The 25,054-nt window shown below is 37.0% G+C and overlaps 1 protein-coding gene across 1 annotated transcript; it reads left to right on the top strand.

Annotated features, from left to right (window-relative positions):
- The first annotated feature begins 4,641 nt into the window (after window positions 1-4,641).
- Window positions 4,642-24,888, top strand: LOC137400351 (protein-cysteine N-palmitoyltransferase HHAT-like). Its single transcript, XM_068086680.1, has 9 exons — window positions 4,642-4,759; window positions 10,436-10,605; window positions 11,640-11,837; window positions 12,660-12,881; window positions 17,168-17,299; window positions 18,267-18,493; window positions 20,846-21,047; window positions 22,968-23,109; window positions 24,380-24,888. Exons 1-9 carry the CDS (start codon window positions 4,642-4,644, stop codon window positions 24,553-24,555), a joined length of 1,587 nt encoding a protein of 528 aa, XP_067942781.1. The 3' UTR covers window positions 24,556-24,888.
- Window positions 24,889-25,054: the final 166 nt, after the last annotated feature.

The raw sequence follows: 25,054 nt of genomic DNA on the forward strand, positions 1-25,054 counted from the left end.
ATCTGTGTTTTGACACGGTATATACAAACAGTGCAACAGTAATGTGGTTGTGTTGACAAGATTTACTATCAGTAAAATTTACATGTATAACACCACAGACAGTATGATGTCAACGCAGATACAGCATTAGCACCTTACAATAATAAAACAACGCCAACACGATAGCCTTTTTATGAGATATAATAAGGAAAACGAATGCATGAAAATTTATGCACATATATACTGAAAGATATGTTAGGAAATGTTGCATATGGACAATATGTAGGTATAGCAGAACATGAAGGGCATAGCATGACATAACAATAACATAGCATTAAATCAACGCAAGCTTGAAGTTACAATAACACAATGTTAATTTGACGCAACACTTGCGTATAGACAACATTTTTTGTTTTTCTGTTGGTTGTATGAACAAACAGTTTTCAACTTGTGCCTACTCTCGAGCAGGCAACGTACAGCTGGCTGAGCAGCTGCTGTAGCTAGTGCATCATGTTCTTGTCGCCGCTGCATCTGCTCAGTGGTTTCTGCACGTCTGGCAGCTGTAGCAGCTGCTCTGAGCCGTTTGAGTCGCTGCTGGGTTGGCTCAGCAGTCTCTGCACTTCTAGCAGCTGCAGCATCTATTCTGGCCTGCTCTCGACGTAGCTGTGTTTGTTCAGCAGTTTTTGCTCTTCTAGCAGGTGCAGTAGCAGTTCTGTTTTGTTGTAGGCGTAGCTGTGTTTGCTCTGCAGTTTCTGCATTTCTAGCGGATGCAGTAGCTATTCTGTTTTGTTGTAGGCGTAGCTGTGTTTGCTCTGCAGCCTCTGCACTTTTAGCAGCCGCAATAGCAGTTATATTTCGTTGTAGGCGTAGCTGTGTTTGCTCTGCAGTTTCTGCACTTCTATCAGCTGCAGTAGCCGTTCTGGAATGTTCTAGCCATAGCTGTATTTGCTCGGCAGTTTCTGCTCATCTAGCTGCTGCTTTGCGAATTCGGTCTCTTTCTCTACGGGAATCAATCTGTTTTTGCGTTTTGGCAGTAGAGTAGGCTTTTTGGGAAGTGTCGTACTGCTTCAAGAAGTGAGCGTTTTAATTGGTAAAACTTCTGGTTTTTAGGTTATTTGAGGTATATTTTCAATCCGGAGCGTTTTTAAAAGTGTATGAGATGGTGTGCTTTTTTGTAATATACCCTGCTCTCTTTCTTCTCACCCTCGCCTACCGCAACGCTCGGAGTACCCGTGCAAGTTTTGTAGTAGCTGTAGTTCTTTAGTACTCGTAGCTGAAAAAAAATTAAAAGTAACTCAGCTGCGGAAGGAAATGAACATGTTTACTATCACAAACAGTGGCAAATCCAACGTTTTTAACACTTTCACTGCCGTAGACGCATTTTTGCGACTTTCCCAGCAATTGCGTAGAAACTAAATTTTATTATACGCTAATAACATAACCAACGATCTTGAGGACTTTTATGGTAGTGACAGTGTTGTCCGAAGATTTCTCTATAAAGTTAGCTTAAAATTTAATTTTGAATTCATGTATGGAATGTCCAACTTGAAAACAAACATTTTTTGTGTTTCAATGACGATACAATGAATTTTTTGCATAGCAGTGTTTTTTAACATGTTGGCAAAATAAAATATATAACCAAAACATTCTAGATAAAGTTTGAAATTGAAAAAATACTGTATACATATAAGCAATATCGGCAAATACATAAGCAATACATAGGAAGACACATAAGCATTATCGACAAAATGGCTGAATTTGAATAAAAAGTAATCTAATTTTATTACTTGTTGATAATATAACCAACGATTTTTAGGACTTTTATGGTAGTGACAATATTGTCCAAAGATTTTTTTTATAAAATTAGCCTAAAATTTAAATTTATATATTTGTTTGGGAATGTCCAACTTGAAAACGAACATTTTTGTGTAAGTTTTGTAAGTGCTTCCCGAGTTAAAAACAAATAATTGCTTATGTCGATGACATTATAGCCGATTCAGATTTTATCATTACACAGATACCATACTTTTCAAACTATTAGCCACTACTTTTTTCTGATGATTTGCGCCATGCGGCTTATATAAGGGTGCGGCTATTCTGTGGTTTTTCTTTCACCGCTAGGGCGCATTAACCAGAATCTCTGGTTAGCGCGCCTCTACCGGTGAAAGAAAATACGAAACAATGCCTAACGATACTGTTTCGTCAGGCACCTTTTCACTGCCATTAGGCATGGCAGTGAAAGAGTCGAGTAGTGAAGGTGTGGCAATTCATAGACAATACAACATTGAATGAGAAGTACTTACCTTTTTGAAGTAGAAACTTAGTAGGTAATTTTCAACGCGAAAAGAATTGTTATGGTGGCCGAGAAAAAACAAACGTTCACGTGACCTTACGTTGGCTTCGTACCATCGCGGGGAAATTTATAAACAATCTATTTCGCCATAGACATTTCGGCAAAACATGACTGTTTCGGTTTAACAATAGGCGGTCTAAACGGCATCGATGATGAAATAGATTGTTCATAAATTTCACCGTACTATCGACTCGAAAAAAAAAGGAAAGACCGCTCTATGATCTATTTACTACTCATATTAATTCGCTTCGTACGACCGAAATTCGTACGACAAAAAAAGAAAGACCGCTCTATCATTTGTTTACTACTCATATTAATTCAGTTCGCTTCGTACGACCGAAATTCGTACGACAAAAAAAGGAAAGACCGCTCTTTAAGGTGGACCAATACACGCCCGCCACACACACACAGATAGCCACAAAATAAGCTTATAAACAATGAGAGGTGATGTAGTTGCCTGGCACATTTCCAATTGATAATTTGAGTAAGCTTACTAATAAGAGCTACTGCTTTTCATGATGTTACATCATCACGTAGCGTCGTAACGGAGAGCGGTAGCGTATTTGTTTCCATATAGTGACATATATCACCTAATGAATTCATCAAGCCCGTGTCGCTGAATTGGTAAGGCATTGGACTGGCGGACGGGAGGATCCGTGATTTATTCCAAGATTTTAATAGCGATAGCTAGACAAACACACATGCGACCTTTAAGAAATATATATTATAGGTATAAGATTTATGTACACATATATATAGTTATACAGCTTACATGTACATGCAGCAATTATAGGATATCGAATGTTGGAAAATAGAAAGGTGAATTTTGACTTTACTACTCACATCTCAAATCAGTGCAAAGTAATTGTAAGAAAAAGTTGCAAATCTATTGCTTCTATGGAGGAAATCTTATTGACACGGGAAATAAATCATAAAACAGGTGTTTTATCAGATTTCTCAGCGAAGTAGAAATGACAGCTGCAGCAACTCTTCCGTTTTGTATTCCCCATACTTGAATCAGTCTAAATCATAGCAAAAGATTTTACTCAATGGATGTGCCAACCGAATTTCAAATTTCTAGAGCTCTTTTGTTTGCTTGGCCCACAGCCTACATGTTCTTGGCCTAACAATCTGTTAGCATCATGTTAGCAGCTTCTAAACAATAATGTGCAATTCCTTTCTCCTCCAGCTTTATGTATTACTATTTTATTTTAGCCTTCAGATACTGATTGGTGCTGAAGGTCTTCGCAGTGGAACTGGTTTAGCGCTTAATATCAGTAAATTAACAAATGTGTGTTTATGGGTTAGTTAGTTTGCAAGTCTCTCATTTGAACTCTGGCGTTACCATTTCTCCAGAACAACTTCTCGAGTATGCTATTAATCCTTTTTGCGCAATATCATTATGTATATGACAGTAGTGTGAATGCAATATGTATAGACATCAGACTTGCTAATTATCAATTTCTAAATTTGTTTAATTTTTCATTTTTTCAAGTACCAGTTTCACTGTTATTCCAATACTAGCAATACACATGTGCGTGGCCAATCTAGAATTCTTTCTAATGCATGTCCTTTTCAAAAATTTGCTATGTTTTCATGCTTTGAAGATCTCTTCAATTGTAGTCACTATATTTAAAAATAGGGAATAATTGCAGTTAGGCTTCCATGTAAAAAGAATGCATGTGACTAATTTCTAAAATTCTAGTTGATCTTTCTGCCCAACTCAAATGTCTTTAAAGTAGGAACAAATAAACTTTCAAACAAGTTGTACACAATTTTTAATAGTTTTATTTTACTTCAATTCAATTTTGCAAAAACAACTCTTAATTATAATAAACTAATACAAAATGGCTCTAGCTTGCGGGAGTTGGAATCTGTGAGAATTACCATCTCTATTGGTTGAAGGATGCTTCATATGATGAATTCTTCACTAAACAATAGTGTAGGCGGAATGATTTTTTAGTGATCAAACCAATACAGTGTTTGCATCTTCATGCATTGAAAGATGAAAAAGCTATAATTTTCAGTGGCATTACTCTTCTAATAACTGCTATGCTTGGCTGCGATAGTTAGCTATTTTATAACTTGAGATCTACCAGTGTAGTTTTATTTTAGGCAATTTCTTGAATAGTGCTTTTACAAAGTCTCAAGTATCCATAAGTTCAACAAATATCCATAAGTTTTTTATTGTTTATCGATATTTTACATGTTACGGAAGTGTATCATTGGCTACTTGTCTGTAGTTCAAATTGAAAAGAAATCTTATATCGAAGGTATTGTATTTTAGATATCTTATATATTTTAGCATAATGAAGCCCAACAAAGCTGGACAAGGAAGGTTTTCCATGATGGAAATGTTCATTTCTGCGTTGCTTTATGTTACGTTTGTCTCCCGCTGCCTATACCTTGTGTATAAAGCATCTTTAGGTAAGCATATAGGTTTGGTTCAAGGTTTTTATTAAGTATTATAGCTAACCGGATTGTTCTAAATCTTTTGGTCGACTGGAAAGATGAAACTATGGCTGGTGTCATACAACCATTGTCTACCACGGCTGGTGTCATACAACCATTGTCTACCACAGATGTCGTTCTGTTGTAGCTTTGTATTAGCCCCTACACAATGCATTAGCAGTTGAGTCAAAGTAAGTTAAGGCCCTACATGATCAAGGAATTAAGTGAGTTTTATTTTTGTTCTGCATCCTACAAAGGTGTGCAAAATAAACTGGACTCCCATTGAACAAGTTTCTCAAACTTATTTATAATTTGTTGTTACGAGTTAACAATCATAGATGATATACCGCTGGATTAAAAATCATTTCAGGATTCAGAATATCCCATAAAATGATATGTAGGATGCACCCAAATCAGATTAGCTGCAGTTTCTCGAACCGATGTAATAAAAATGATTGGGTTAAATATTACCAGGTTTCTTGAGATGATTTCTTGTTTCTAAAAGTTATACAAGTAAATTTTTTGTTTTCAAACTCTAGTTTTGTTGGCATTGCTGAATAAGAAATCAGCAACTGAAAATTTATGTAGTGGGATCATATCTGTATAGATTGCTAATCTTCAGAGATGTAATGTTCAGACTCTAGCCTACATAACCATTCAAAAACAGTTTTACAGTTTTTAGTTTACATATTTGAGATCAGCACAAGATGAGAACCAATTTAATATATAATTTATGGTTATTGACAAAATTCACAATGAGTAACAATGTTGTAAATGAGATTTTTAGTTTTCCATCAAAGCCGAGCAGTTTATTTCGTGTACCACTGTAGCTTGTCATATTAATTGTTTTTTGTGACATGCCATGCTGATTTGTCTGTGGAATTAACTCCTTTTAACTAAAGTCATAAATGGCTTTGTCATTGACCTATGAGTAAAACCTTTAGTTTCTTTCTTTTTTAACTAATTTGAACAAACGGTGTCAAGGTAACTCATACTAAACCGCATCTGGCTATAAAACTCGCTGATCTGTGACAGTTGTCTGAGGTCTTGGGCCAATTATAGGTGGTCAGCCAGTTAGCAACCAAAGTTAATGCTATTCAGTACATATGCCAAGTGATTTTTTACTCTTCATTAAATTTTCAGGTTTTATCGCCTCGGCTCAGTTTTGGATTACAAACTAATAGAGCTTTTACGATCTGTACCAACACACTCACCTTTGGAATATGTTATTCAGTTTGATTAGACTTCATCCTGTTATACTTGCTTTACGTACAACTCAGACATTCTGTTAATTAAAAAATGGGTTGATAAGTATGCTACATGATGGTTTTTGTTTGTTTAGTTGCCTAATGTTCGCATACATTTTAAATAGCCATCTATGGTTGGTTGATAATTTAGAATGTAAACAGATCAACTCCCAGTTTTCAATGTATTCAGTTAATTACCTTAACAAATGTAAAATGAAGCAGGATCAGAATGAGTGATAATACACAGTTTATATTGCAAAAAAAACAAGAGCACAAAATAACCAAATCAACTTATTCAAAACAAACATTAACAAAATTAGTGCTGTCGTATGACATACACATTATTGCCGTATCGCTCTGGGGTTTTGTGTGATCTGGTAAAGTGTGCTCGATAAGGCTCAGCATCACTCACATTTTCACTATTATCTAGTTCAATATCCACGTGGTCCTCCTTATATGTCAAAATGTCTCTTTCTGAATAGATAGTAATAGTCGAGGAATTGTTTCTTTCTTAGATCCTGCCATAGTGTGGCATATCTTTGAGTCACTAATATGTTTTGGGGTAGATTCGACCATAACTGCAGTGTTGGATATTAATGCAGGAACTTCTTCAATGGTCCAAGTGGTAGTGCCCTTTGCATTAGGCGGCTTCACAAATACGTTGTCTCCTACACTGCATGGGTTGAAGTGAATGTTTCTCTGCTGTCTGAATGAGGTTCCAGCTATCTCTGACAGTGAACGGTAGTCCGGCCATCTCATTGTTGGGAAATTGTCTCAGTACAACATTTCCTGCACAGAGCCTTTAGTTCAAGCCAACATTCCTTTAATTGTTCGATGTTGTCACTCTGCTATGCCATTGCTTTGCTGGCGGTAAGCACAGCTAAAGATGTGGTCTATATTCCACTTTTTAATTAATCTATGAAAGGTTTCACTTCTAAATCATGGTCCATTGTCTATCAGGAGTTCTCACCGGAGTTCCTCTTTCATAAAACACCTGCTCAAATAGTTTGATAGCAGGTATAGTAGTCTCATTTGTTGCCATACGCAAAGCTGGTTATGTCCGCAGTTCACCAGCATCAAGTGTAGTGCTTCATCGTGATGGGTCACGTCTTATGCCAACCTTGTCCATGTCTGGTCTACCGACAGCACACCATTCTCCTATCTTACCAGAGCCGAATTGACTCATCTACACATCTGACCTTCTCTTAATACTCTGTCCATATCGTCTTTCAGCCCTGCATCACCCTAATTTGATGCAAGAAATAAAATGTTCTCTTCACCCAGATGGTGAGTATCGTGCAGATAAATTAGAGCTACTATCGAATACGAACTGACACAGCCAACTGAAAAAATTGCAACCATAGGCTTGAGTCACTTCTTTGGAGACCTCATCAACTCGTCAGCTACATTATCTTTGAACTTGACTAGTTTAAGGTCTACAGATTACTCATATAGACTAACATGGAAATCATGCTAAGCCTCCTAGTCAACATTTGACCTAACCCATTCACTTTTGGACACTTACTGTCATCAATCACAGAGTTTACCCACCCAAATACAGATGCTAAATCATTCATGATTCTCATTCACTTCATGTCCCACTTAATGCTACAATTCGAACCTCTAATTACAGCCTCCAGTTCTGCAACATTTATGTGATTCCCATCATCCTTTCTCAACGGACAGCCATTCTCAACTATTTGACCATCAACATCTACTGCTACACCAACAGCAAGACTGCTTGCATCACACCATATGTCACCTCTCTCTTATCAGACACAGACCTCTCACCACTAATGAGATATTTCTTTTCCAGTAATACCTTAGTCTCAGAAAGCATAGTTTTGGCGCAGTCAGAGATGTGGCCATCACAGTCACTAGTCTGCCTTTTCATGAAGCTACATGCTACCCGCAGCCATCTACCCGCTGTGTAACCCTGTGAGACGACCACAGCAAAAGAACTCACGGCTTCATCAAAATTGAGTCAATATCACCGACATTGTTGTTGCGTCCCCAAACCAGTGAATCATTCTGATATTTTCTCACACAAAAACCAAGCATGCGGGCATCAGTGATTTGATTGTGTTTCTTTGTCATTAACCCATAACTTAACAGATGTTTCCTAACACTAACAACAAACACATTATCCTCATCTACAATGATGTCATCTACATAGTGGTGCGAGCAATATGCAACATTGGGATCCATTGACAACACCTTACTGAGTACTTGTGACATGATAATCATAGCAACGTTCAGGCCGAAACCCATTCGTGTTATTACGTAGAGCTTGCCCTTATATTGAACCGCCTAGAACTTTAGAAGCTTATCATCAACATACAGCTGCAAATACGCCTTCTTCAGATCAAGCATGCAACAGTTTCAACTAAGTTTGCCCTCCCCTCACGAAGCTTCCGACAAACAGCTGCATCTCCTCGTGGATTGCTATTAATGTGCGGATTCAACTCCTTGTCTTAGTGTAACACTGGCCTGGCTTTCCTCTCCTTATTCGGCTGAAAACTAGCCAATACGGGTTCAACTCTTTTAACCTCCTTATGTACTGACTTGTCATATTCAACTAGGCTGCCACACTCACGCCATGACTCAACTTCCTCATAATCTGACTTACACTTGTGGCCAGTCTCATTCTGCCCGCACTGATTTGTCAGAACGGGAGCCCCTCTTTTCCATTTCCAAGAAACTTTAATGCTTGTCATCAAAACATGCATTGAAGTCAGCATCATCAACTTACAAATTTGCACTCAAGGATACACCAGCAGCCGCGACAAATGCAATTTACACACCTTGATCAACACTTCCAAGACGATGAATACTAAACTGACTTATAGAGACACCTCTTAAACCTTTCAATGCATCTATACCCATGATAGTCTAGAACCCACAAACCGATAATTGTGACACAAAGCAACGCAATTTCACTGACCCACTTCTTATATATGTGAACAAATAAACTTTATCTTCGCACACAGTAGTTTTACTATCCAACATTGTTACAGTATGTGGCACAGAGTTATGTTTAGAACCTAAAGCATCAACAACTCGATGTCACTACTGTGCTGACAACCTGTATCAACCAACGATCGACAGGGAGCACCATTGACATAAATATTTGCCACAGGTAATTATGCCTCTACCATCGTGTTGCGTGCGATTTTTCGATGTAAATACTAACCCGTTGCCATTTCCTGCTTTGTTTGGACATCTTTTAACCAAATGATCAGGATAATTACATCCAAAACATCGTCTGACACGCTGGCTGCGAATACGAACAGACCTATACGTCTGTCTTTTATTGCTACAATCTCGTGCAAAATGACCATATTCTGAAGACACGAGGCATTGAAAACACTTGACCTGCTTAGCGCCTACACAAACCAGAGTATCATTGCCTCCCCTAAGCGCAAGCATTGCACGACCTTTACTGACCGACTCAAGCTTAGCAACATTGGCATTAGATTTGAGCTGTATTGCGATATCAGCCAGCAGAACGGACACAAATGCACGCTTTATCACCGGTTTCCCATTGGTCCTTTGACCCATCAGAGCAACCAACCTTCTAATATCAGCTAAATAAACATTAACTGATTCATTTTTTAACAATACCCTAATTTTGAATTGTTTGTATGATGTAAAAAATCAACGTTAAACGCTCTGCACAACTCTGCTTTTAAGGTCTCAAAATTATTGTTCATAGATAGATTTGCTGATAGACTGCAACAGCTGGCCCAGAAAGGAACAATGGGAAAAAATTCCGCAAATCAGTGACTCCCAATCAGTGAGTCCCTCCCTGACTACTTCTAATTTTTCTAACCAAACTAACTTTTCCGTTAGTATTCTGATCATCATAGCTCTTCACTATCTGAGGAAACCGAATACCCTTCGCTAATGCCATGTTGCCGAAATAGCTTGTAGCAAGAAGTAAGATCAGAATGGGCGATAATACACTGTTTGTATTGCAAAAGAACAAGAGCACAGAACAACCTGTTCAGTCTGACCTCGTCAAAACACAAAGCAACTAGTTTACGTTGTGCTTAATGTAATGCTTAGTGTTAAACCGGACCCTGTATAGTGGGAAAGCAAGAAGCAATAAATGTCACATATACAATTGTGAAAAACATTCATATGTACAATATAACATAAAATATTCCACAACAAACAAGTTTTTACTCATATTGAAATCATAGCATGTATGTAAGAAGCATCATATGTAAAGTGCTCTTGATGAACAGACATTTGGTGGATACGGGTTTGGGAAGATGAGCGAGGCTGGTGTTTTACCATGACTTAGCCATGACTCGGCATTTCATTATAAAATGAAACATTGTTTTATCCATTCATGCTAACTGCTCTAAGACTTTCAATCTATTCATCTCTCCTGCATTAGACAAGGAAGATATGCTGAGCTTTGATCTACATCCGAGCTGGTGGTTTGGCAGAAAGATGGATGATTCGGACTATGAGTGGAGATACTGGGTTGATTACTATAGCAACAATTTGCCGTGGTATTTAGGCCACGCCCTATTGGGTCTCGCCATAAACTGCCACTTAGAAAAGGTAGACTTGCATCATCTTGTTAAATTTTGTCTTATTGATTTAATATGCACCAACTTCACAGCATGGTTGTTACAGACCTTGCTCTGTCTTTGAAATGTTTGTCGTATGCCTAATGATCAGTGTTTGTGAATGCTGATTTTATCTGTGTGTTCAGTTTTGTTATTTTGACAAAAATTCTCAACGTTAACTACAAAACTTTAATGTTAACATCTCACGCATGACATTTGTAGTGTGACCTAACCTTGACAATATTTCTGTCTCCTGTCAATTGACCCTGCAAACACTTACTTGCATAGATCTTTACTATAATAAGAGCGGCGTCTGTCTGTCGGCAGCCACGCTAAGAACGTTAGGAAAATATTACCTCACGTAGTAATTGAATTCGGATACTCCGATTTACAGACCGGTGTGCTAATTACTACCCCACTTGGCCCCCTTGCCACTTCACGAATTATTTGTGCACATACTGATTATTCTTTACAATCTTTCTGTCAGGAATACTAGTTACTTTAAAACGGAATTTCAACAAAGCTATTTGAACTCACACAGTTTGTTCTTGTGCACACACCTATCTGACATGGTCTCACCGTTGAGTACATCAAAGATCAGTGGTCATAAAAGTAGAAGGCCAGCGATACGCACCCAACATAACTATACAGTTGTCTGCTAATTTTGATGCTGGTATCCTTGCACTCCTGCTTGCCGTAGAAGATCATCAGGTGTGCCTATAAAATACAGAGAGTAACTACTATACAGTATGTGCACAATCATTTGAGAATACATAAAGGCTGTTGACTTATGCAGGTGTTACCATGTCTGCCTATTAAGCCAAATGTCATGAGTTCGAATCCCGTTTGACACAATCTTTTTCCCCAACCTAGTAAAGATTCATGCGCATGTTTTTTCTCATTACACTTATTTAGTATTTACTGCCAAGGCTAAAGCGGATCAATTTATTTATTGTTTCTTTACATGGCAGTTATTTCTTTCACATGCTTTTCCTCGAAAACTTACTTTTGTGTGTTGTTTTGCAGGGCCGAATCTATGTGAACATAGCATTTAGTCTCGTCTCCCTCTCTTATATACTTGGCATAAAGCAGCTTACCTTTCTCATATGCAATGTCTGCCTTGTCTACCTGACTGTGGTTCTCACTAGAAGGAAGGCGTTGGTTTGGGCGGTCAGCCTCATGCTCCTTAGTCTCCTCAACCTGCAGGGCACCGCCACATTCATTGTGAGTACCCGGTCTAGGCCAATTGAATATTCTTGTTCAGTTTAATGGCAAACACGGGCAAGTGTATTGGCAATTGAGATTTCCTATAGAAACAGCCTCATATCCTATCAGAGACATAGTTGTCTCCTATTGTTGTTTAACCAGCCGTACATGGTTTTCTGTTAGGTGTCTTTTGTTATTCATTTATAACTAGTCAACAATTGTTTGTGTGATTTTTACCCATGAAGGGTTGTCACCACATGTTGGCTGACTTGAACCAATACTTTGTATAGCCAAGTATTTTACAGTCATACCTCAACATATGAGTTTAATGCGTTCTGGGACAGAATCATTTTTTTCGTATCTCAAAGCATTATCTCCTATATGAACTAACAAAAAACAGATTAATACGTTCCCACCCTCTGATAAACCCTCCAACAACGGGATATTACAGTGGAAAAACATGTTTTAATTGTTCTAGTTCAACACTTACATTCACAAACTAAAAACTTTCTATCTACTTGTTATGGTCTGCAATAATATGTAACACTACTATATTTAATACTGTATGGAGCTCTTACCTTCGAGACAGACGGTATCCCGTGCATGAACAAGCATCAACTCTGAACTCATTGCTAAATTGCTAGACTTCACAGGTCAAATTGTCCATGCTTGTGATTATTTGACAAAATGGCCAGTATCTTTCCAAGGTGTTCCAATAAAGTAAGAAGCCATTGTGTTTCCATTCCTAATTTTGTTAGTTGTTAAGGTATATTTGGTGATATAACTGAACAGCTAGTGCAGGCAATATAGGCTGTATTCACCACTTGTTTTGTTATGCAGATGAAGTTGTGCTACCCTGACCCGACTGGTACACGCTATATGATGCTCGTCTACGCCATGTCGATATGCAACTTGAGACTGGTCTCTCTCGGCATAGACATGATTGATGAGTTTGATCGTACAGACAATGTGGAGTCGTTTTATCGTGTGCTGGCATACACTCTTTATTTGCCTACTTTCTTTAGCGGCCCCTTCACGTCCTACAGGCACTACATCACTAAGGTAACAGGCTATAAGTTCAAACAGAACAGCAAGCTAGCATTCATAGCCTAGATGATAACAGCTGCTCATGCAAACACATGAATGTTTTTAATCGAGGCACAATTTTTTGGCAGTCATAAGCAGGTAGTTGTTATTGCAACATGAAACTTCTAGGCTCCAGCTTAATGTACACCATTAGATTCACCAAGTAAACAAACATTTTCTCATTGTCTTTGGCATGCTCTAGGCTTGCAAACCTCTAGTGGCTTGCCTTGTGCTAGAAATCAAGATAATGTGTATTTTTGCTTATGTAAACTGTAAGGTGGCTTCATTGATGCTTAATTGCCATTTTCTATTTATAGTCATGATTGAAAAGTGAGGTTTTTGGTTCACCAAATGAAATAATAAAACACTTGACTAATAAAGCACCTTGACTCATAATTTTCTTAAAATACAAATTCTTCAACATTCAACATGAAGTTTCAGCAAATTTATGACTCAACAACTAAAGTAATTTCCAATGTAACATGTCTGATGTTTTTCGAAACATTATAATTTTGTAACTGAAAATGCAGAGACCGATGAAAATTACAAATTAAACAAGTATGAAAAATATGATTGCTAAGTTAGGGAGCTTTCGGATTTCTCTCTCATAGGAATGTGAGGGGGTCAGCTGCGTGGTTCAGATTTTAATTGAGTACCCCTGAAAATTTTAAGAAAAATTGCGATAGTTTCTGCCTTATTGAGTTACAGAAGGTGTTTGATAACCGGGTCAGGTAAGCTTTGTCGATAGTAAATGAACCACATTTGTGTCAAGGCATCATAAAAGTTTTGGACCGAAATTTTTATTCATAGTTTAATGTTTTTAGGCTATGATAACCTCACACTAGTCTTCTAATACGCGACTACAATGTATAATAAAGTTTTTGATGAGATTTGTTCACAGATCATCAGAAATGACATTTAGAGGATAACTCCAAGTTTGCAAATTCAAGTTGGACTAAACTATCGCTTATCTCTTGCTGAATTCTATGATAGATATGTAGATATTTTACCGTGTGGTTGTTTTACGCGAATTTACACATCTACACGAATTATTCTCTAATTTGCCTTCTTATGCATTTTTAATCCTAGACTTTCATTTTTATAAGCTATTAGAGTATTTTTATAGACTGTTAGAGCACTATTATTATTATTACTATTTTCATGAATGCACGGGTAATAAAATAATTATCCAATGAATTTGAGTAACTTAAGCTAGTCTAAATCTTTACTGTAATAGAGCCATGAAGCCAGCTTGGCATCCAAATTCGTCATGGCCATGCTCGTATAAGCATATGCAGTTATGCTGCATAATTATGTGCACAATTAATCCATAGTATGACAAGCACACTGTAGTTTAGTAGATAGAATGTCTGCCTGCAGATCTGGAGTTTCCAAGTTCAAATCCACTGTGAATCGGGTTTTCGTACCTAAAACTTTATTGCCATAACTGGACACACGAATGACAAACACAGATTTATATACATGACGCGCTCCTACGATGTAAATTATAGCGTTCCAGGAATGTTTACGTTATAGGGATTTTACATTATAAGAACAGTAAAATAGACGTTAATTGCCTAATCTATTCCAAGATCTTTCCAAACTCACCGTTTTGTTCATACAAAAAATGAAAAACTTGAATTTTTAATTTGTAGGCTGTACCGTGACTGCAGTATTATTGGTTTGCATCGACAACTTTTCTCCTTTTTGCTGATCAATTTCATTGGTTTTATAGACCATGATTGCGATAATTTTACAATAAATTGATGGAGAGTGCACATCTTCAGCGTTCATTTACAAATTTATATTTGCATATTTTTTTATAAACAGCAAAATCTATTCTGCAAAGTAAAACTAATAACAAATATGTTATACGTCTACAATAAGGCAAGACAACAAAATATTCTCACTAAAAAAATGGTACTACCTGTTCATCGTCTATCTGTGCACAGGGGTGAAGGTTAGGATAAAAAATAACTTTCGACGATACTCCAACTCGTGACATACAGATTGGGGAACCTATGCTGTAACACCTGCACCAATTGATCGCCTTTATGTATATAGGAACAATTGCGCAGCTACCTATTCTCTGTTTTGTCGACACATCTGACGATTTATCACGACGAACTAGAATGTCATGGAAGTTGTTTAATATATATAGTATATATAATAGAGATACCGCTATGCTCAAGTCATTTTCCTTTCGCAAGAGGATCGAGATAAATTAGCATTAAAAATGAATTAGAGGACTCGCCGGATTTAATACTTTACGTTATTTAGAATTTTTTACGTAATACAAAGCAAAACTTCACATAAATTTTTTACATTACTGTATCTGGAATTTACGTTACAGCAGGTATACGTTGTAGGAGCATCTACTATATATAGAAAAGCTTTTAGATTATTATCATTACTATAATATGTTAGAGTATTATTATTATAAACTATTAATAAAACAACAAATAGAACATAAAAACTTTCTACTTGCACCCACCGTTAATTTTAAGAACAAGATTCTTGTTGCGCAAGTCCAAAACCTTAAAATTTGTCTCATCCAGTTGAGATGCATTGACTCGTTTCATTCTAGGATTTAGCATTAGAAATAGTCAAACTTTGGCTATGACTATTTTCATATTGCCAAGAGACAACTCAAATGTTTTTTGTTTACTCACATTTGTAGCGCCTATTACGCATAATGCACCCTAAAATAATTCATAATGGGCATGAAACACATTCTGTTGTAATTATAAAACAAGGGAATCATTTTTATGTTGATTTCATTCTGATAATTCCTCATGACGGTACAGTGTGTAGTATTTGATCTCAATGATGATAAATTAGGTTTTTAACGCATTAAAAACATTTTTTTATGTTCTTGTAAAATATCATTAAAGGAGGTGTGACGCAGTTAGCGAAATTCAACTGAATATTAATCTGTAGTAACTTCCTCGTGAAGCAATTTATAATTGTTGGTCATGTTTGCTAACCGACAATTAAGTAGATCAATGACAAACATGAATTTCTTTGTTGTTATATAGCTGTCTATTTATTCGGCTAACTAAAAGAAATTAATTTATGGGCAGCATTTATAACCACCTTATTTTCTTGTACTTAACTATGTTTAAGGTTGCCTCGTATCTGTTACAGATGCTAGTCATACTACATTAGACACTCCTATAGCCTAAACCCAGTATTACGTAAAGCATTTATGTAACGTTTTTGCTTCGTATTACGTGAGAAATTCCATATAGCATGAAGCTTTAAATCGATCCAAGTTCTCAAATTTGATTTGAGTAACAAGAATCTCATAGTTAGCCGTAAAAAGTGTTGTTTTCTCTTTTGCCTTATCTTTTGTCTTTCTTGAGAAAAGTTATCAAGACAACTCAGTGGTCAGTGACTTCTCAAAAAATTCCAGATGGTTCAAGCCAGTGGTTCCCAAATGGTGAAGAATTCCCCCAAAGGGGGAAATTTTCATTTTCAATGGGGGAATTCCGGCCTTTATTTATAAATTTTTGCTGATACATTGTATTTGCAAAGCTTTGCATAATACTTACATGCTGCATATTGTTGTTTGTTGTTAATAAATTGGGCGTTTATTACATTGTGTACTGTCTTGGGATTCATAGTTTTAATCATACTTTCTATAACTTTAGGGAGTTTCTACTTCTTTTTCACCAATAAGATGCTGACCAGACATTTATAAAGATAGTTGAACTAGTAAATGCTGTGATACTTAATATTTGATGCTGTGGAATGCAGAAATGATAAAATATGAAGAAGTATGCAGATTAAAAGCAAAATTAAGTCTGATAGAAAAGGAGGGAATAGAGTTTTCGTAGTCTGGAAAGGGGGAAGGAAACCAGCGAATCTAATTGGGAACACCTGGTTTAAGCCAATCGTACCTAATAAATACAAAACCTGCCAATATTTCTGAGGAATAGCTTTAGTTGACACAAAAGCATTGTGAAGAAGCTCACACTCATGTTCAGGGCATTCTTTTTGCTGATGTTTAAAGACCTGAAACATCGACTTGTGTGTCTCACCTTTTTCAGGATATCTAGCAGTGCTAAGTGGTGAACCATGCTCAGATTTTAAACAATGGCTCCATTCTTTTCGTTTAATGAATTTTTACATTAATCTTTGAAAGTTAGTTATCGTGGTTTCAAAAGCAAAGTGAAATGGCATATGTTTATAAATTCTTTTGATCCATCAAAACATTATTTTGGACAGCGTATTAATTTTGTTGTTGTCTATCCTTACAGATGTCTGTCAAGCAAGACACGCTCACCTGGACAAGGCTAAAATGGTTCATTTCAGAATCATTCTTGCTGCTGCTCTGGTGGAGCCTAATGGAGATCTCTCTTCACTACTTTTACAGCTCCGCACTTCAGCAGGTTGGTGTCATTCTCGCTTCTTAGCTTACCAACTTTTGGGCTCACACTTTCAACGATCACTATTTTTCCGATTAATTTGCAAGTTTATATCATCCAAAAGATAGAAACAGCGAAAGTCCGCAGGTCAAGCAAGTTTAGTTACTCGCAAACCTTTATCGAATGTTCTGTGTGTGCGAGATATGGAAACGGCACTAGCGAATGAGGCCCAAAAAATGTCGCCCAAGCTATTCCAATTAGAAAGATTTTCCACTTTTCAGTTCCTATTTTGAAAATGTACTGCTAAACGAGCTAGGAGTGCGCCGCTCGTACCCCTTGCATAGAATTACTTATTTTTTTGACAAAGCACCCGTGTTAATCCGCGGCATGTAAATGTCTATTGAACCGCTTAATGCACGGTAACTCAATGTGCGCATGACTCCATATGGAAACATAGTGCATGCCGGTCAGAAAGGTAATTTTCAGGTTCATTCTTTGTCACACGCTTGGTGAGGCCGAGCAGGAAGTTCACTGTCAGTTTGGATTAATATTTTGCTTACTCACACTATTTCGATTTGTGCATGTTGATGTGTATCCGCTTGGCCGCTATCACTGTGTAGCCAGGTGCTCCCTCTTGTCACCTTCCCAGCGCTAAATATTCTAATCTAAACTTGTAAATAAACAGCGCAGCTGGCCAAGCCGTGTCGCCTGGCAAGACCTTCCTATTGGCTGGTCTCAAAATAGAATGACTACTTCGAGACGATATGTACCACCGATGAGGTAAGCGGGCTACGCACATGTTGTTAGGTAATGATTGCTCTGGCTTACACTCAATTTCCCAAAAGGATTTGACTTTAGGAAGTCCATTAGATGGCACTGTAACAAATAATCTCTAGTTTTAAGAATTGTTCGTTCAATCGTAAGCTTGCTTCAGTGTCCGCTGTTTACAGGTGCAAATTTCTCACCAGTTGGGTGTATTTTATTCTAACAGGAGGAGTACTTCCTAGTGAGCGCTGACAACATGACTGTCTTTGGACTCTGTTTTGTGCAAGCAGCACTTTTCAACCTTAAATACCTCGTTCTCTACGGTGTGCCAACCCTTTTTGCTGAGCTGGATGGCATCAGCATGCCTCCACGGCCCTGCTGCTTTCTCATCAAGCACACAGCCTCTGCCATTTGGCGATTTTTCGATGTTGGTCTTTACAACTTTATTATACAGTGAGTCATTTTTTATTTGTTTCAAGGGTTGTCTTTTGTCGCTTTTTATTTGCTCTATTCTGGCGATTTGCTTAGTTTCATTTGCTTTCCTCTAAATTCATAAATGTTGGAAGCATTTTACCCCGTGTAATATAACCGCTTGTCAGCATTGCTTTGCCAAGCAGCAGCCATATGTCCCAGGTAAGTGAAACATCCAGTTGAATTTATAGTAGCATGACTATCTAATAATCTGTCACAATTTGTGTATGTATTCATGCCATATGTTCTCAGCTTCATTGATGGTTTCATCTTACATGCCAATTTTTGATATAGAAGTATAAAAAACAGAAGACTTCATAGCGGGTTCAAGCATATCTAATGACCTTCACATAGATAAGGACTATAAAGAGCGGTGATCAATAGTAATGGCAAACAACTAGCAAAAGTTGACAGCATGCAAAGATATGAAAACATATAACAGATATTCCTAAAGCTTTTACTGCTGACCTATAGTTAGTGAGAAGAAATTAGAGTAAATTAGTCTTGATTTTCCCAGCCTTAACAAACCATGTAGCGAAGGTCATGATGACAGCTGAATAGATATATTATTTGTATCATATCTCTGTATGTTCAATAAGTTCTATGGGGATAAACAACTAAGAGGTAAAGGTAATCACTAGCAATGATAAACAACTAAGAGGTAAAGGTAATCACTAGCAATGGTAAACAACACCATTCTCTACTAGTTCTAAATGTATGAGTAACTTTATAACACAAGTAAAGAGGTTTGTGAATCTTGAAACACTGCATTCTAGTTGTTTCTTGATAACAGTAAAGCTGACAATTACAGTAAAAGGAATTAAAAAGAACTAAATATTTGAGCATATTTACAAATCAATGGAGGGCTCCAAGTGGCAAAAATTTGTCATTCGAGTACATAAATCTTGTGGATTTGTGAGCATTCAAAATGGCGGCTGTCAAAAAATATTTATATTCAAATGAGATTAAGTTTTAAAAAGCTTTGAGATTTTTGACGTTTTCTGTCCTTCAATGAGAAATCAGTAGCTGATGTGCCAAATTCCAAGAAATTCTCGGCAGCTCTTTGAAAGTCTGTTTATATGACATAAAAATGGTGCAGACACACAGGTACACCGACTTATCATTTTACAGCGAGAAATTGGAAGATCTTTTTCATTCTATCACAGTTGCTCGTTTTCTATACAGCAATGCAGCATGCTATGTTGTATTGCTATACAGCAAAGCTATGCTGTATAGCAATGCTATGCTGTATAGCAGCGCTATGTTGTATAGCTATGCTGTATAGCAATGCTATGCTGTATAGCTATGCTGTGCTATGCTGTATAGCAATGCTACGCTGTATAGCAATGCTACGCTGTATATCAATGCTACGCTGTATAGCAATGCTATGCTGTATAGCAATGCTACGCTGTATAGCAATGCTACGCTGTATAGCAATGCTACGCTGTATAGCAATGCTATGCTGTGCTAATTTTATAAATAACAGGAATTATTTCAGCGGTCTGTTCAACTGGCTTTTGGTTTGAATACATGTAGTTATCTTTTCTTGTTTGAGAGCAGCGTTTCTATAAATAGCTCTGCCCAGAATATGGCTGTTATAGTGCTAACATGGCGTTAACAGTAGACCACTTGTGATCGCTAGAAACTGCCCATGTAGCATAATACATGTAATATTATTGTATGAGGACTTTCCAACAAATAACTTTGCTCAATTGCTGAAAACCTAGTTTTCACTTTTCACTCCATTAAATGCGCAATGATATAGAGTTCAAAAGTGTCAGCTGTGCAAACCTTTTTGTCTAATTATTTTTTGTAATGGTTTTTCTCTAAAATACAAATGCAGTTTGATCTATTTTTGTCTGCTAAAAATTGTAAAAATAAAATAATAAAAATCTAAATATTGAAGCAAGCAAACGAGGGACTGCAACCTTTTGTTTCGTCATCCTTTCTCTTCAGTGAAATTGTTCTCCTGGCGCCGATGTCCTGGTGCCGATGTACTGGGATTTAACATTTTTACCGAGACCATGAATTGAGGCTCTTGTTTATTTGTCTAGATCAATTCATGAGAGCCTTTGGATTGATCTAGACTGTAATCCCCCAACATTTAAACCGTAATCCCAACCCATGAGGGTTGGGATTACGGTTTAAATGTTGTGGAAGAAATATTTGGGGTGGCTGAGGTTATAGGTTGGGGAAGTGATGGATTGGGGTGATAGCTTACGAGTTGGAAGATTGGGATTTTGAGCTAGTGCTTTCAATAAAATAATATGTTTTGGACATAACACATGCATCTGTATAGGAGAGGATTGCTATCGCTCGTCTATTGTCTTGTAGGTACATATACAAGCCTTTTGGAGGGTCCAAACTCGGTCTTTCACAGCAGGTGCTCACCATGTTCTTATGCTTTGTGTTTATTGGCTTCTGGCACGGCACTGCTGCTAATATCTTTATCTGGGTTCTTGTGAATTTCCTCACTATGTTTATGGAAAACATGCATAAACATCTGATTCAATCACGCCAATGGAGGAATGTTGTGGTGAGTTTTACTAAGAACTATGAACTTCCTCTTAGGTCTCTACTAAAATTGCGTCTATTGCACTGCACACGTTGGACGATCTATTGTTGGTTACGCAGTATCTTACGGAGGGTAAAACAGAAATACTTGTGGTGTTTAAAGTTCAAGTAGATTAGGAACTTGCAAGGTCATTCATGGGATTTCAGTTTAAGGTCGCCTGTACGCAGACTACAACCACTAGAAAATCTCTCCAGCTTCTAGCTGCATGCCTTTGTGTTCTGTGAATCATTGTAAAGCTGCATGTATTTGATTTCTCACATGCTGGTACATGGCAGGCCACTTAGACGTTAACTTTTGAGATAGGTTTCTTTATTTACAACCGCATATTCTTTAATCAACCAAGAACAGGTTAACTTGTATGACTTTATGGTCATTGCGGAATTGGGTAGGAAGAATCTACTCTAAGCTGTGAAAATGAATGTTTGAAAGATTTCTGAATGTGCACAATTATTGCTTTGCTGGCAGCTCCGTCATCAATCTCCGATATTGTCATTATTTCTGCGAGCTATGAAAAAAGCTGAGCTATACTTTTTCTAGCACTTTTTATGTGCTAGGAGGCCACATCCGTGGCTTATACTTGAGTTGTTGCTATAGCTTGCGCATCATAATGACCCCAATTGTTAGCTTTTTGTATTATCATCCAAGGATGCTATTATATTATATGTTATAGTAGATGTGTGGCGCTTGAAAGGTTTTTTTTAAATTGTCTAGTCGTTTGAACTTTTTTGTCTGTAGCAAAAAAATTGCATTGGTCCGGTATGTCTGTGGTCTATGGAGGTTTTCTCCGCAGCCTTTTACAATATCATAAACAGTTGCTACATGTCACTAGCTAATGTTATGTTCTCAATTTTGTGTTTTGCTGTTGTCATCAATATGATGAGGCTGTTTAGATTTTTCTAATGCCCAAAGTGTGTTTAAACATTGACAAAATTGTTCTCGGGGTAGTGAGGGTAAAAATTTGGGCTGATATTTATCGGTCATGAACCAAAATTCTCCTTTAAAGAAAAATTAAAGTAATTAAGAATTTCCCAGCACTACGATTCACTGGTGCAATACATAGCCAGTGAGGTTTCAGAACAAGTTTGCGAGAGATTGTGATTGAGCAAGGAAAGGGGTTGTGACATTACCGGATGCTGGCCTGGAATAAAGAAACAGAGAGCTTAGCTAGTATAACTAGATATAGTAGTATGTTCTTTATCACTGGCCATCATAGCGAGCAAATTCTAACTGTTTCCTTTTTGACTCACTGAAATCTTTTATGTCTATTTTCAAATAGACGGAGTATAAAATCGCATGAAAATCTGGTGAGAGATCATTTTATCTCAGTCCATATATCTCAGTAGCCTTCTTTAAATCAAGGTATAAATGTACCTTAGACGCTGCACCTCTCTAGAGGCAGCTGTTAATGTTGACACTTTAAAAAAGCTTCAAGGAGTGTCATAAATCTTAAGAATACAAAGCATGCATCGAAATAGAGATCAGGTTGAAAATGAGAACTAACATGAGCTTTTTAGCGAACCTCTCATCAATTATATGGTCTCAAGTCACGACTAGAAAATAACTACACATTAGGTAGGCCTACACAAATGCCCTTAATAATCGGCAAGGTATAACCTTCTATTACTCGACCTCATCACTACAACTAGACAACTAGTCAAAGTGTCTTCGTAAAATGCCGATGCCATCACATTCCGAGGCTAAATTTGTCATGCTATTGTCTGCATTATGCCCATCTAGTCGATCTTGCATATGTCTCTATTAACACCAGTGTATGATATTTGTATAGGTTGTGCGCTATTATATGTGACCTTGTAAATTTCACGGTCTTCTGTTGGTTGTTAAATTCTATTCGTCATCGGTTGATGTTTTGACTGGTTATAGGTACAGTTTGGAGAAGATGCTGCCTATAGGCTTGAAGTGCTTCTGATGACTCCCATAGGCGTTGTCTCTCTCTGGTCCATGTTTGTATTTCTTGGTGGAAGGAATGTGGGCTTTAATTTATATAAAAAAATTTTAAAAAATGGTAAGTTGTCTCTCTGTTTTATGCTTAGGTTATATGCATTGTGGAGATAGCCAGTAGTTTACGGAATCTAAAACTATTTGCATCATGCCTCGATCTGTAAGTTTTTCAAATGAGCCAACTCATTTAAAAAACTTACAAAACTCATTAAAGTGCCATTAAATTATTGTTGTGTAAATGTAAAAAAAATTTATAATCTTTACGCCAAAAGAACAAATCTAGTTTTTTATAAATTGCCCTTTTTATATATTATGTGTGAAATCTGCCGCAAATACTGAAAAAAATAATTGAACTCGCGTTCGACAGTACATCAATGTTTATCAAAAACAAAAAAGCTAGTCTGTTTACCTCTGAATATTGTGAAAAATGTGTGAGATGAATAGCCTTTGTTAGTCTTAACCTATAAGTCCTATGGTACCAGCTGGAGTGCATGGATCACAATTCCTTGCTGTTATTATAAATCTGTTTCTTTTGATGGCAGTCATGAAATGAGGAGTTGTCTCACCTATAGATGAACAACTTTTAAATACAGTTTCCTTGTTTTATAAAACCACTTCCAATGTAGCGTAGGTAAAATCATATAACAAGAGCTTCATGCATGTGTCTTTTCAAGGAACAAAGCTCAAAATTATGACAGAGAAAACTTTGTTCAAATAAGAATACCATTTTACTTAGCTCATGTTGCAGGCAGCCCAGCCCAGCCCAGCCATGGGTAATAAGAACGGTTGCAGAGAACCAAGTATATTGCTGATAGATGTTGTTACAATAAATCACAAGTTCTATATTTTTACTGCAGAAGTAGCAACGAAAAAAATGTTCTGTGTGTAGTTTTGTTCTTTACTCGACTTCCTGGGTATAGGGAATGTTTACGGTGAAAGAATATGCAGACATCCTAGTTTATAAAGCTCATGAATTTATGAACTGACAAAAGAATTTCATCTAATATGAGTCTGCGAAATTCTTAACAAATTTCCTCAAACCTGACTCTTAGTGTTCAGAAGTTCTCTGTAGTCGTGATGAGCCGTTTGTAGGTAGAGTAGATAGTGCTATGTAGCATTTGCTAGTTTGAAATATTTTATGATATCAGCTTTGTGGAGTTATCAGCTCTCTCTACAGTGAAGGTTTTTCCTCATTTAACATAGTTAATCAGAGATAAGAGCAATTTGATACAAAAACGGTAGCGCAGGGCGTCATATATTTAAATAGTTAGCGCTACTGCAGCATTGTTGTTAGTTTTCAAAGTAAATTTTTATTTTATTTTTATGTTTTGAAGCGCATCTGGAGCTGCGAGTGACCGTACTGCTGCTCTCTTATTGCCACATTGTCTTCTCAAGGTGCCTTGAGGATGGCAGCTTCCTCCGATGTGTGCGAGATCTTATGAGACTTAAGCGTCGTCATTCAGACGCTAACAGCAGCGATATTAATAAAAAAAGTAAACATAAACACTAAACTTTTTCTATGCATTTTATTACTGATAACTCTTATCATTCCTGGCTTTTCCCTTAACTTTTTAATATGCATCATTTTTGTACACACTGTAATTTTTGTGCCAAGTATGTTTTGCAACTTTCTCCCCTCTTTGTATACTCTGGTGCTATGTAGGTTTAGGCATCCGCTTTATCAATGTATAGAATCTCATGTCGTTATATGTCTTATAAAGTATAGCGGGGTTTAGCTGAAGAATCAGGATGTGCATGTGGGAACGACTCTAATTATTATCAACACATATTTCTGGTGTCTGTTTGTAAGGCAATGGCTAGTGCTGCTGTTTCGAGCACAAACAGTTAAATACATGTACATGCTTCATAATTCATTTGAAAAATGTGTCTAGGTCGCACAACTAAAACGTAGCTGAGGAAAAAACTAAATGATGAACCCTAACATTGTAAAAGATGAGTTTTGTTTGTCACGGGCTGTAAAAAATGAGGCGTTTTCAACGTACACTAAA

Source organism: Watersipora subatra, chromosome 7 (genome assembly GCF_963576615.1).
Source record: "Watersipora subatra chromosome 7, tzWatSuba1.1, whole genome shotgun sequence".
Classification (NCBI taxonomy): Eukaryota; Metazoa; Bryozoa; class Gymnolaemata; order Cheilostomatida; family Watersiporidae; genus Watersipora; species Watersipora subatra.